General features: G+C 46.1%; 1 protein-coding gene across 1 annotated transcript in view; it reads left to right on the top strand.

Moving 5' to 3' along the window:
• efhd1 (EF-hand domain family, member D1) overlaps positions 1 to 13,750 on the top strand; it is a 15,550-nt gene extending 1,800 nt beyond the window's left edge. The window contains exons 2-4 of the mRNA XM_034700334.1: positions 5,582 to 5,729; positions 9,492 to 9,626; positions 10,411 to 13,750. Of these exons, the coding sequence (XP_034556225.1) occupies positions 5,582 to 5,729; positions 9,492 to 9,626; positions 10,411 to 10,545 (418 nt within the window). The 3' untranslated portion in view covers positions 10,546 to 13,750. The remainder of the gene's footprint in view (positions 1 to 5,581; positions 5,730 to 9,491; positions 9,627 to 10,410) is intronic.
• The last annotated feature ends 1,490 nt before the right edge of the window (positions 13,751 to 15,240 follow it).

Raw genomic sequence — 15,240 nt, 5'->3', positions numbered from 1 at the left:
GCAACAACATCAAACATCAAATAGTAAACAGACGTCCCCCGGGTGTGTCTTTGTCACTAACGCACACTGGGGGTAAAAATCATCAATGAAAATGAGACAGATGCATGGAGGTGAGGAGAGCTGGTTCATGAAGTACACCTGCTGCAGGTAGAGACCAAGCTAACACTGAGCCCCTCAATCTATAAATAACAACGTTGTCATGGTCACTTGTCCTGCCTGCTGTCCTCTCTCTTCACCCGTTCTCTGTGCGTGTTTTGTTGTTGAAAAGTGCCGATCAAGTGAGGACTTACGTTTATGTTCCAAGGAAATCAAATTGATGACAAAACCGATGACGTACAGGGGCTGAGATTGAATTAGAATTGGTCAAATTTGCAGGAAAGTTGCGCTGATTGTAAAAAATTGCAGGGCCGTGGAAAAATCACGCTGATTGGTTGAATTTGCGTTGATAGTTGCGATCGCGAAATCACAACTTCCTGGAGGGACTGCTCAATGATCCAACATCATTATCATATAGAATCATCACTCTGACATGTAAACAGAGGTTTGCAGATGTTCTCCTCCGTGGTTTATGGAGGAACATCAGACTCTTCTCTGTGTGACTCAGCTGCCTGACCTTGACCTCCTGACTCTCTGATCCAGGATCTGCTCTTCCTCCATCTCCGAGGGATCGACCGCTCAGTAAATAAACTCCTCTTCATTTCCTCTAACGTTTACATGATGATAAAGTAAAGACACGACTGCTCATTAATATTCATCCGACCCCGTCTCCGTCCTTCAGCCGGATATTACTGATCCGGATCAGCTCAGCCCTGAGGAAAAACCTAAACCTTTACTTCATAGAGACCGTGTGCAGGAGAGGCCCAGACCAGCAGAGACAGATATCTGATCCACGTAAACCGCCTGAGAGGATTGCGGACTTGGTCAGCATCACAGGTCTTCATTGGGGTTGATGCACAGTTTGAAGCAGCTACTAGTGGACGCTGGAGGAACTGCAGTGCTGTGTGCTGATTGGTCAGGATCCAGTTTGAGTTTCCATCAGAAGTTAAATGTTGTGAACGCTTCAGATAGAGATAACGCCTCCGTCCTCTCGACCTCTTGACCTTTGCCCTCTCGGTGAGTCAGCTGACAGTGTGCTGACACTGTGCTCATTGTGTGTCTGATGAAATGTGCTGCAGCAGAGTTTGGAGCTTTCTAAATCTCTCAACTTGTTTGTCCTTCAGGAGGCGGAGCTACGTCTGTCTCAAATCTCTTTAGTCTTTCTTCTGCTGCAGCACTGATCCCGTTCACACAGTCCACATTCCCGGGGGGCGTCCTCCGCCCGCTGACCCACTTTCCCTCCTCTCAGCGCTCTGGGCTTAGAGGCATATTTCAAATCACAGCATTTTATGAAGCTCTAATCGAGAGAGAATTTTAATCAGAGCGCCGAGCGCGGCCTCAGATTGTTCCCCTGACGGACGGATCAGAACACGGTCAGGTTCAGAGTAACAGGAGCATACGTGAGGCCGCCATGGAGCCTGAAGCACGCCACACGGCTCTTCTGGATGAGCTGAGCTGAATGAGGGCAGAAGAATACGCGAGAGAGAGAGAGAGAGAGAGAGAGAGAGAGAAAGAGAGAGAGAGAGAAAGAGAGAGAGAGAGTCCCTGCTGCTTGAAGCTCAGCCTCTATAATTATCAGGGACGCTGCAGAACAAAGCGTCTCAGTCCGGATTGTTTCAGGCAACGTGGCATCAGGACTCGGAGCTCAAATCTCTTAATAGTCTGAGGATTTATTAACAGAACCTCCGGCTCCGTGTGATGTCACTGCCGCCAGGTTACCTGCACGCTCAGCGCCACCTCGCCAACACCTGACTGAGCTCTGAACACACCGCAAAGGTCTCATCCAAACACAACCTCGCTCCATTCAACCAGAGAGTCTCACTGAGGGCTTCATGATGAGAGTCTCCTCTAAATATTCACACACACACACACACACACACACACACACACACACACACACACACACACACACACAACCACAACCACACACACACACAAACTCTCTCACACACACACACACACAACCACACACAACCACACACACACACACACAACCACACACACACACACACACACAACCACACACACATACACACAACCACACACACACAGACACACACAACCACACACACACAACCACACACACGCACACACACAACCACACATACAACCACCCCACACACACCCAAACACACACACACACCCCAACAACCACACATACAACCACACACCCACACCACACCCAACACAAACACACACACACACACACAACCACACACACAACCACACTCACACAACTGACACACCACAACCACACACACACAAACACACACACACCCCAATATGAACACACACACACACACACACCACCCCAACACACACAACACACACACAACCACACACAAACATAAACACACACAAACACACACACACACAAACAACACACTTAAACACACACAAACGCAAACACACACACACACAATCACACACACACACACACACACCAACACATACATACCATCACAAACACAGTTAACATGTTAGACATCAAAGTTTCATGATCTTATTCATGTTAGATATTTGTGTATGTGTCCATTCTGTGTGTGTGTGTGTGTCGTGTACGTATGTGTGTTGTGTCATGTCTGTATGTGGGTCCATGCTGTGTGCGTGTGTGTGTGTAGTGTCCATGCTGTGTGCGTGTGTGTGTCGTGTCCATGTGTGTGTCATGTCCATGTGTGTGTTGTGTCCATGCTGTGTGTGTGTTGTGTGTATGTGTGTCGTGTCCGTATGTGTTGTGTCCAGGCTGTGTGCTTGTGTGTGTGTGTGTGTGTGTGTGTGTGTGTGTGTGTGTGTGTGTGTGTGTGTGTCATGGTCAGATGAAACCGGTCTCACTGCAGCCTCTGGCATTCCTGCGCTCCCACACAGAAGAGCCAAACCGGTCCTTTGTACTCGGGGAGCGGAGCGCTGTGCCAGGAGAGGAAGCCCCCCCCCTGTGTTCATGCTAATGAGGGCCGGTCTGGGAACAGGGCCGTTCTGGGATCAGGTCTACCCTGGTTACAGCGAGTGTTATGGGAGGAATGATAACTCAGTCACTGACTCTGTATGCTGCTCTCCTCGTGGACTCGTGGCTCTGCAGAGGACCAGGATCCTCAAGAGCCGGACTCGGAGTTTAGATTTAAAGTCTGTGATATTGGATTAGCATTAGCAGAGGATCTCTGCAGGGACCGTGAGGACAGCAGGATCATTAAACTCTGATAACACTGATCATGATCCATCCAAACTGCAGCCTGATCACGAGTCTGCAGGACGGCCTGGAGTCAGATGGACTCGCAGCGGGAGACCAGACCTGAAGGTGGATCAGTTAGCAACAAGAGATGAATGTGTGGTCACTTTTTAACTTCCATCATAATCTCGTGATGAACATCAGAGCTGCTCGTTCATCATGAACATCTACAAAAACCTGAACCCTGGGTCTCTGAGGTCCCCATGAGACCATAGACTGAAGCTGAAGTCTCTGACAGAGTCTGGATCCATGCAGATCCGTCTTTATGAAGCTGCAGCTCGTGTTGGACGTGGATCACATGTGATACCTGATCAGCTCATAGAGTCTGTCAGATCCAGATCCAGATCCACAAGCTGGACTGACGGATGGTCCTCAAACCTCCAGGTGTTTATGTCACATGATGCTGCCTGAGTGAAGGATCAAGATCAGGATCAAGAAAGAGAACCTCAGGCTGGACCTGCAGAGGTCTCAGATCTGAGCCGGTTTCACAGCCTTTACAGAGTCTGAGACAAAGAGCCAGTCTCCTGCCCGAAGAGATTAGACTCACTCTGAGGTCACACACACAAACACACACACACACACACACACACACACACACACACACACACACACACACAGCTTCTATAAATACAGGTTGTATCTGTCAGAAGCCTTCGAGGCTCTCGTGGATGATAACTGAGTCTTTGTGGTGCAGACGAAAGTGAGGGGGTAGAGAGAGAGAGAGAGAGAGAGAGAGAGAGAGAGAGGGTCAGGTTGGTGTTGGCTGAAGGTGCAGCAGGGCGGAGGAGGAGGATCAGATGTTTGCATAAAGTCTGAAGTTTTCTTCACTCGGGGACTCAAACATGACCTTCCCCTCTCAGTAAAGGTCTCCTCACAAGTCTCAGACTCTGTCCTCTGATAGAGATCTGATCCTCAGTGAATCCTAAGATCTGGTCTCTGTCAGACTCTGTCTCCTAATAGAGATCTGATCCTCAGTGAATCCTAAGATCTGGTCTCTGCTCTGAGGTTCATCTCATGTCCTCTGAAGACTCTGAATATTGAATATATTAAAGGTGACATATCAGGCTTTTTTCATCAATATATATTGGTCTAAGAGGTCCCCAAAACATGTCTTTAAAGTTTATGCTCAAAAAAACACTTTGAAATCAGATTCTGGTCTGCCTGAAAAACCCTCTTCTTCAGTCCTCCTCAGAACACTCAGTTTTCCCTCTGACCACGCCCCCTCAGGAAGTGGATGTGCCTCGGCTCTCCAGCACGTTGATCTAATGTTTACATGTTGGCTGAATATACACGGCTGCTCACAGATCGCGTTACTTCAACCCTCTGAATCTGATCCAGAATCTGATCCTGACGGAGAGGCGCCTGCAGCAGGACCTTTCTGAACCATTGGTCATAGATTTAGTGTTTCTTGTTGTTTTATTTGTCAGTATGTAGACGTGTGTCTTGGTACACAGCTACGATCATGTAGCTATGTAGCTATGCTAACTAGCGCTAGCACTTATCCATGATAAATAAAAATCCTCCACTAGATCTTCAAATCTGCAGACGTGGGGAGTAAAACCGACCTCTGCCAGAAAGGCAGCAGGACCTTTCAGAAGGATTGGTCACAGATTCTGTGTTTCTTGTTGTTTTATTTGTCAGTATGTCGACGTGTGTCTTGGTACACAGCTACAGCTACAGCTCGACATGTAGCTATGTAGCTATGCTAACTAGCGCTAGCACTTTTCCATGGAAAATAAAAATCATCCACTAGATCTTCAAATCTGCAGACGTGGGGAGTCAAAGCGACCTTTGTGTTTATTAAGACAGCCTACAACTAGCATGCCTCCCTCCTAAGCTCCTTGTTAGCACACATGTGTGCAGGGAATGAAAAACAGAGGAGGGATTCAGTATTATTTTATACAGTCTATGGGCTGAACAAGCTCCGAGCTCTGACTCTGTTACAGACCAGATATTGTTGTGACGTAACAAAAACACTGAAGTCTGAAACGGCTGGTTTCACACACATTTACAGAAAGGTGGAGAAATCAGAACAGGGGCAGAATGGATTCTTTTCATTCTCGGGGGGTTTGTAGACATGCCAGGGAAACATATTTCAGTTGGAGAACCATTAAAAAGTCGATTTTGCATGATATGTCACCTTTAATAAATAATTATTAATATATTTATTAATAAATGATCCAATGAAAACTCTGAGATGTCCTGACTGTGATTCACAGCGGCTGTCTGCTCTCGTGTTCACGCTGCGTGTTGCTGTTTCAGGTACGACACCGGTAAAGACGGCTTCATCGACCTGATGGAGCTGAAGCTGATGATGGAGAAGCTGGGAGCTCCTCAGACTCACCTGGGCCTCAAGAACATGATCAAAGAGGTGGACGAGGACTTTGACGGGAAGCTCAGCTTCAGAGAGGTGAGACAGGACTCTGGTTCTTAAGATAACTTCAGTGTTAGTGTCTGAAGCTACAGTCAGATATGAAGGTGAACAGAGTGGAGATGTCTCCTCTCAGAGTGTGATCATGATACAGTCAGAGATGAAGGTGAACAGAGTGGAGATGTCTCCAGTGTGATCATGACACAGTCAGAAATGAAGGTGAACAGAGTGGAGATGTCTCCTCTCTGAGTGTGATCATGATACAGTCAGAGATGAAGGTGAACAGAGTGGAGATGTCTCCTCTCTGAGTGTGATCATGATACAGTCGGATGAAGGTGAACAGAGTGGAGATGTCTCCTTTCTGAGTGTCATCATGATACAGTCAGAGATGAAGGTAAACAGAGTGGAGATGTCTCCTCTCTGAGTGTGATCATGATACAGTCAGAGATGAAGGTGAACAGAGTGGAGATGTCTCTTCTTAGAGTGTGATCATGACACAGTCAGAGATGAAGGTGAACAGAGTGGAGATGTCTCCTCTCAGAGTGTGATCATGACACAGTCAGAGATGAAGGTGAACAGAGTGGAGATGTCTCCTCTCTGAGTGTGATCATGATACAGTCAGAGATGAAGGTGAACAGAGTGGAGATGTCTCCTCTCTGAGTGTGATCATGACACAGTCAGAGATGAAGGTGAACAGAGTGGAGATGTCTCTTCTCAGAGTGTGATCATGATACTGTCAGAGATGAAGGTGAACAGAGTGGAGATGTCTCCAGTGTGATCATGATACAGTCAGAGATGAAGGTGAACAGAGTGGAGATGTCTCCTCTCTGAGTGTGATCATGATACAGTCAGAGATGAAGGTGAACAGAGTGGAGATGTCTCCTCTCTGAGTGTGATCATGATACAGTCGGATGAAGGTTCAGAGTGGAGATGTCTCTTCTTAGAGTGTGATCATGATACAGTCAGAGATGAAGGTGAACAGAGTGGAGATGTCTCCTCTCTGAGTGTGATCATGACAGTCAGAGATGAAGGTGAACAGAGTGGAGATGTCTCTTCTTAGAGTGTGATCATGATACAGTCAGAGATGAAGGTGAACAGAGTGATGTCTCCTCTCAGAGTGTGATCATGATACAGTTGGATGAAGGTGAACAGAGTTGAGATGTCTCCTCTCTGACTGTGAGCCTCATGATGAAGATATGGTTTAATGATGAAGATGAACAGAGTGGAGATGTCTCCTCTCAGACTGTGAGCCTCATGATGAAGATATGGTTTAATGATGAAGATGAACAGAGTGGAGATGTCTCCTCTCTGACTGTGAGCCTCATGATGAAGATATGGTTTAATGATGAAGATGAACAGAGTGGAGATGTCTCCTTTCTGACTATGAGCCTCATGATGAAGATATGGTTTAATGATGAAGATGAACAGAGTGGAGATGTCTCCTCTCTGACTGTGAGCCTCATGATGAAGATATGGTTTAATGATGAAGATGAACAGAGTGGAGATGTCTCCTCTCAGACTGTGAGCCTCATGATGAAGATATGGTTTAATGATGAAGATGAACAGAGTGGAGATGTCTCCTCTCTGACTGTGAGCCTCATGATGAAGATATGGTTTAATGATGAAGATGAACAGAGTGGAGATGTCTCCTCTCAGACTGTGAGCCTCATGATGAAGATATGGTTTAATGATGAAGATGAACAGAGTGGAGATGTCTCCTCTCTGACTGTGAGCCTCATGATGAAGACATTGTGGTTTAATGATGAAGGTGAACAGAGTGGAGATGTCTCTTCTTAGAGTGTGATCATGATACAGTCAGAGATGAAGGTGAACAGAGTGGAGATGTCTCCTCTCTGAGTGTGATCATGATACAGTCAGAGATGAAGGTGAACAGAGTGGAGATGTCTCCTCTCTGAGTGTGATCATGATACAGTCAGAGATGAAGGTGAACAGAGTGGAGATGTCTCCTCTCTGAGTGTGATCATGATACAGTCAGAGATGAAGGTGAACAGAGTGGAGATGTCTCCTCTCTGAGTGTGATCATGATACTGTCAGAGATGAAGGTGAACAGAGTGGAGATGTCTCCTCTCAGAGTGTGATCATGATACAGTCAGAGATGAAGGTGAACAGAGTGGAGATGTCTCCTCTCTGAGTGTGATCATGATACAGTCAGAGATGAAGGTGAACAGAGTGGAGATGTCTCCTCTCTGAGTGTGATCATGATACAGTCAGAGATGAAGGTGAACAGAGTGGAGATGTCTCCTCTCTGAGTGTGATCATGATACAGTCAGAGATGAAGGTGAACAGAGTGATGTCTCCTCTCAGTGTGTGATCATGATACAGTTTGATGAAGGTGAACAGAGTGGAGATGTCTCCTCTCTGACTGTGAGCCTCATGATGAAGATATGGTTTAATGATGAAGATGAACAGAGTGGAGATGTCTCCTCTCAAACTGTGAGCCTCATGATGAAGATATGGTTTAATGATGAAGATGAACAGAGTGGAGATGTCTCCTCTCTGACTGTGAGCCTCATGATGAAGATATGGTTTAATGATGAAGATGAACAGAGTGGAGATGTCTCCTCTCTGACTGTGAGCCTCATGATGAAGATATGGTTTAATGATGAAGATGAACAGAGTGGAGATGTCTCCTCTCTGACTGTGAGCCTCATGATGAAGATATGGTTTAATGATGAAGATGAACAGAGTGGAGATGTCTCCTTTCTGACTGTGAGCCTCATGATGAAGATATGGTTTAATGATGAAGATGAACAGAGTGGAGATGTCTCCTCTCTGACTGTGAGCCTCATGATGAAGATATGGTTTAATGATGAAGATGAACAGAGTGGAGATGTCTCCTCTCAGACTGTGAGCCTCATGATGAAGATATGGTTTAATGATGAAGATGAACAGAGTGGAGATGTCTCCTCTCTGCCTGTGAGCCTCATGATGAAGACATTGTGGTTTAATGATGAAGGTGAACAGAGTGGAGATGTCTCTTCTTAGAGTGTGATCATGATACAGTCAGAGATGAAGGTGAACAGAGTGGAGATGTCTCCTCTCTGAGTGTGATCATGATACAGTCAGAGATGAAGGTGAACAGAGTGGAGATGTCTCCTCTCTGAGTGTGATCATGATACAGTCAGAGATGAAGGTGAACAGAGTGGAGATGTCTCCTCTCTGAGTGTGATCATGATACTGTCAGAGATGAAGGTGAACAGAGTGGAGATGTCTCCTCTCTGAGTGTGATCATGATACAGTCAGAGATGAAGGTGAACAGAGTGGAGATGTCTCCTCTCTGAGTGTGATCATGATACTGTCAGAGATGAAGGTGAACAGAGTGGAGATGTCTCCTCTCTGAGTGTGATCATGATACAGTCAGAGATGAAGGTGAACAGAGTGATGTCTCCTCTCAGTGTGTGATCATGATACAGTTTGATGAAGGTGAACAGAGTGGAGATGTCTCCTCTCTGACTGTGAGCCTCATGATGAAGATATGGTTTAATGATGAAGATGAACAGAGTGGAGATGTCTCCTCTCAAACTGTGAGCCTCATGATGAAGATATGGTTTAATGATGAAGATGAACAGAGTGGAGATGTCTCCTCTCTGACTGTGAGCCTCATGATGAAGATATGGTTTAATGATGAAGATGAACAGAGTGGAGATGTCTCCTCTCTGACTGTGAGCCTCATGATGAAGATATGGTTTAATGATGAAGATGAACAGAGTGGAGATGTCTCCTCTCTGACTGTGAGCCTCATGATGAAGACATTGTGGTTTAATGCAACCTCTTCTTCAGTTCTTGCTGATCTTCAGGCGAGCAGCAGCCGGGGAGCTGCAGGAGGAGAGCGGGCTGATGGCTCTGGCTCGTCTGTCTGAGATCAACGTCTCTGCTGAGGGAGTGATGGGAGCCAAGGACTTCTTTGAAGCAAAGGTACGACATGCAGTTTACTCCACTCTTAAGGAGGAGCAGCTCTAACCTCTGCAGGGTCACCTTTAAACTTGATACCTTCCTCACAGCTTCTTCTCTCCATCAGTTTCACACGTGAACTTTGACTTCACTGATAGGATCAATACTTTAAATGTATCAACGTCTCTGATAATGTGTGAACTGAAGGGATGATATCCAGCTGTGAGAACGGACATTTATAAGATCTGAACAGTTTAAATAAAGTTGTTAAATCATTTATCAAAACTTTAAACTTTAAAATGAAACAGTGTGAGGAAGAGTCTGAAGTCTGCTTTCAGCACATGATATGATTCAGTCAGAGGACAGTGTGACAGAAACTGGCCCTGACATCTTGTTCAGTTTATAAAGATATGAAAAAATATGTTTTAGGTTTTATTTTCTCATGAAAATAAAGAGATTACACTTTCACTTCTTGTAGACTTTTTAAAAAGATTTTTCTCCTTAAAACTTGGAAAAAACACAAAATGATGTTCACACGATCCTGAGGAGACGCTGCAGGACTGCCGCCTGGTGGTCGGTGCAGAGTACTACAGCTGAAGCCGTTTAAATCTGCCTTCAATGTTTTTATAGTGAAAGAAAGAGACATCGTTCAGCTCCTCCCAGGGGGGACTCACTGACCGCTGATCACTGTGATCAGTCAGAGCAGATCACATCCAGGTGTTTGAGGATGATCCACATTGTTTAAAGTGTTTTTGTGTGTGTTTGTGTGTGTGTGTGTGTGTGTGTGTGTGTGTGTGTGTGTTCACAGATGAAGGTTGCGTCTCAGGGCAGTAAGTTCGAGGCAGAGATCCGAGAGGAGAAAGAGGAGCGCCTGCGACAGGAGGTGGAGAAGAAACAGAGACAGGCTGCGTTCAAGCAGCTGCAGTCCACGTTCTGCTCGTGACCCGCTCGCAGCCCGAGTCCGGCCCTGACCCGCTGAGTCAGAGTTAGAGGTTAAAACTAGCTTCACTTTATGTAACACGCTCCCACCATCCAGCACTTTATGACTAAAATAGAGATTATAAACGTTAACTCATGAATACAGCACACACACACACGGTCCCTTCATTCCAGATGTTCAGCTGCACACACACTAAGGTCAGACCTCTACATGTGCCGGGTGTGACGTGCACATTGGACGTATCATCGTGTGTTTCTTTCTTTGTGTGTTTCTGTAAAGAACTGGAAGTTTCACCTGGAGGGAAACGTTTGAACTTCCTGTTGGTCTCCTGGTTTCAGTGATCCGTAATCCTCTCTGTGATCGATGTCGTGTTAGCAAACAGCTGTTTCATGGTGTGCAGTATTAAGACCACACAGCCTGACCCCGCTCTGTGACGGTCTGCAGGTCTAAACTGACCATCAGAGCCGCTAAAGGTTCATTCTGTGGATTGATTCTTAGACTGGATCCTCCGCTCCACGCTGAGATCCAGGATCAGGACTTTTAAGGAAAAGGTCAACGCTTAGAGTAACAGTGACTCGCTTTCTCTCTGAGGCTGAGATAAAGGACTAATCTTCTTGTGTGCGTGCGTGCGTGCGTGCGTGCGTGCGTGCGTGCGTGCGTGCGTGCGTGCGTGCGTGCGTGCGTGCGTGCGTGCGTGCGTGCGTGCGTGCGTACGTGCGTACATACGTGCGTGCGTGCATCAGAAACAAAGACTGACTGTTTCGTGGCCTTAAGAAGTCTAAATTTTCAGAGTCAAGACGTTGCACTTGAACGCACTACAGAGACCCCAGCTCAGAGACTGAGCTGTGATTCAGCTCCACACCAACAGGGGGCAGCAGTCTTATTGGATCTTTAAAAAAGGGAAACCAGAGGAGTGAGTTTATGAACCCGGTCTGCAGATGGCTCTGCGTTCAGTTTCTCCTGCGCTAGCTTGATAACACTCTCTGACGTTAGCATGCAAACAGACACGATGTTTACCTGATGACCTTTATTAACCTCTCAGAGAGAAAGCGTGTCGACTGAGGCGTTCAAACGCAGAGAGAGATTAAACCTTTAAAGTTGAAAGCATGCAGGCGTGAAGCCGTCTCTGTTCTTCGATGGCGTTCTTCGTTAGCGTTCTCCTGAGTGTTTCATGTTCAGCATGCAGCATCAGTGATTACCTGTGACAGATTTAACAGGCTGCTCACCTTTAACACGGGACTTCCACCAGATCCGTGTATGGTCTGTCTCCGAACGCCTGTGGTCCGGCTCCGTGCTCTCTCGTCCGTCAACACTCACTGGTTGCGTTTTCGGAACGCAGCACGGAGCTCCTCCCCTCCTCATCCATGTTGTCTTATCAGCCTCTGAAAACCTCTGACCTGTTGTTTCCTGGCTCCGGTCGAAATCACGTTTTTTCTTGTAATGGTTAAGTTAAAACCGATCTGGTGATGACACAGAGTCTTTTATTCTGAAAATTAAACCATTTTTTATTTTGACTTGGTGCCTGACTTCCTGTCCCGCTCCATCTGCTCTGTTGAGATTGATGCGTCGTGCTCCGGCATCCGGCAAAAATAGAAGTCTTGTGTATCTGATCCGGAGGACTCCAACCTGCTGGATCAGAGACGAAGCCGGAACGCAACGGAGCGGATCCAGTGGGGGTTAACACATTGACTAGGATAGAAACCTATCAGATCCAGTGACGTGACGGATCGGAGTCGGACCGGAGACAGACCTGGTGGAATTTGGCCTTAAGAGTCCACACCTGCATAAAGATCAGGATCTTAAACCTGAACGCTCCTGATTCTTCAGATTATCAGTGAGGGAGGACTCAACATCGAAGCATGGCAACGACCCCAGAGACAGAACAACTCTGATCACACACACAGACGAGTGTGTGATCACTGACACAAACACACACACACACACACAGTGATCACACACTCCTCTGTCTGTGTGTGTCAGTGATCACACACTCGTCTGCCTGTGTAAATGGTAAATGGTAAATGGACTTGTACTTATATAGCACTTTTCTAGTCTTTCTGACCACTCAAAGCGCTTTTACATACTACTCGTCACATTCACCCATTCATACCCATTCACTCACTGATGGTAGAGGCTGCTTAAATAAGTGAGGGACCATCAGTGCTAGCTAATCTCATTCGTTCACACACCTCTGAACAACAGAGGGAGCAATTCGGGGTTCAGTGTCTTGCTCAAGGACACTTCGGCATGTGACTGCCGGAGCTGGGATCGAACCGCCAAGTGATCAGTGATCACACACTCGTCTGTGTAACACGTTTAAAGTCTCTCTGCTTTGTTCCCATCAGTCTGTTTTGATCCTGGATCTTCGCTCCTCTTCAGACAGCAGACGCTTTATTTTGAAGGGTTCGTCACTGTGACAGGAACACGTGACCCTGGTGTTCAGAGTATGATGTGTAGCGATCTAATCCTCCTTTAGAGCCTTTAGTTTAGCATGGAGTCCTGGTCTCTCCGGGTCCGGACAGGCTGAGTCCGGCCCGGGGGAGAGGACTCTCCTCAGTGGTGCTTCTTTTGTTTTCTTTACTTTGTGCAATGTTATTAAACGATAGCGGGACGGTGCCACAGAGCAAACAGATCCACCTGAGAAGTAAAAGATGACATGTTGATGTCCTAAACCTGTTCCAGACCTCCACCTGAAGGCTGCCGGGTCAGAGTCTGTCAGCAGACCTGAACCTGCTCCAGACCTCCACCTGAAGGCTGTCGGGTCAGGGTCTGTCAGCAGACCTGAGCAGTGTGAGCTTACAGAACATTAAAGAAGTTGAACACACAGCATGTCGGAATAATAAAGTTTTTAAAAAGAAAGCTCACCTGTGCACAGGTGTGACCTCTGACCCTGGATCAGCTGTCGTTGTAAAGTGCAGTTCATTGTTCTCTGTGTTTGTAGCATGTTCCAGATGTCATATAACGATCTACTGTACGTATGAAACTTAACTCCTTTGGTATTTGTTGTGGAAATGAACAATGTATTTTTTCATAAATGAAATAGTATATATTGTTATTGTTTTAGCAGAGACTTATAAGTTGCCAAATATATGAAGAAGTCTTTGGAGTATATTTTTGGGCACTTGTAAAGATATCGTGTTGTTATAAACCCCGTCAGGATGGACACGTTTGACTTGATGCAATAAAGAAGAAATTATGTTGAACAATATTAAAGTGTCCTCGTCACTGACAGAGCACGACCACACGACCACAGCTCCATGAAGGGAGAGCACATCTCCTGTGTTAGCTTCTCCACAAGTCTCTACATGTAGTATGGGAGGTCGAGCCTTCAGTTAGCAAACTTTCCTTTTGGATAAAGCTTATAGTTAGAGCTGGATCAGGCTTGGACCAGCACTTAGTTATGCTGCTATAGGCTTAGACTGACACACTGGGATCCTGTCTTTCCCTCTCTCTCCTCTCTCTGCCTGTCTCTCACTTTAAAGGTGACATATCATGCAAAATTGACTTTTTAATGGTTCTTTACCTGAAATATGTTTCCCTGGCATGTCTACAAACCCCCCGAGAATGAAAAAAATCCATTCTGCCCCTGTTCTGATTTCTCCACCTTTCTGTAAATGTGTGTGAAACGAGCCGTTTCAGACTTCAGTGTTTTTGTTACGTAACAACAATATCCAGTCTGTCACGGAGTCAGAGCTCGGAGCTTGTTCAGCCCATAGACTGTATAAAATAATACTGAATCCCTCCTCCGTTTTTCATTCCCTGCACACATGTGTGCTAACAAGGAGCTTAGGAGGGAGGCATGCTAGTTGTAGGCTGTCTTAATAAACACAAAGGTCGGTTTTACTCCCCACGTCTGCAGATTTGAAGATCTAGTGGATGATTTTTATTTGTCATGGATAAGTGCTAGTGCTAGTTAGCATAGCCACATAGCTATATGTCGTAGCTGTAGCTGTGTACCAAGACACACGTTGACATACTGACAAATAAAACAACAAGAAACACTAAATCTGTGACCAATCCTTCAGAAAGGTCCCGCTGCCTTTCTGGCAGAGGTCGGTTTTACTCCCCACGTCTGCAGATTTGAAGATCTAGTGGAGGATTTTTATTTGTCATGGATAAGTGCTAGCGCTAATTGGCATAGCCACATAGCTACATGTTCATAGCTGTAGCTGTGTACCAAGACACACGTCTACATACTGACAAATAAAACAACAAGAAACACTAAATCTGTGACCAATCCTTCAGAAAGGTCCTGCTGCAGGCGCCTCTCCGTCAGGATCAGATTCAGAGGGTTGAAGTAACGCGATCTCTGAGCAGCCGTGTATATTCAGCCAACATGTAAACATTAGATCAACGTGCTGGAGAGCAGAGGCACATCCACTTCCTGAGGGGGCGTGGTCAGAGGGAAAACAGAGTGTTCTGATGAAGAATGAAGAAGAGGACTTTTCAGGCAGACCAAAATCTGATTTCAAAGTGTTTTTTTGAGCATAAACTTTAAAGACATGTTTTGGGGACCTCTTAGATCAATATATATTGATGAAAAAAGCGTGATATGTCCCCTTTAACTCTTCCTGTCCCATTAAAGTTACTAACCATAGACCTTTCTGGAGTCCCTGAGCTCCCTTGTCCCGTAGGTTCCTCTGGATTTCTGCTGCTGTTGACATGCCAGACTCCAGCTGCTTCAACTGCCACTATCCG

Source organism: Notolabrus celidotus, chromosome 14 (genome assembly GCF_009762535.1).
Source record: "Notolabrus celidotus isolate fNotCel1 chromosome 14, fNotCel1.pri, whole genome shotgun sequence".
In the NCBI taxonomy this organism is placed as follows: Eukaryota; Metazoa; Chordata; class Actinopteri; order Labriformes; family Labridae; genus Notolabrus; species Notolabrus celidotus.
Note: the sequence above shows the minus strand (reverse complement) of the source record. Positions and strands in the feature narration are given on the sequence as shown.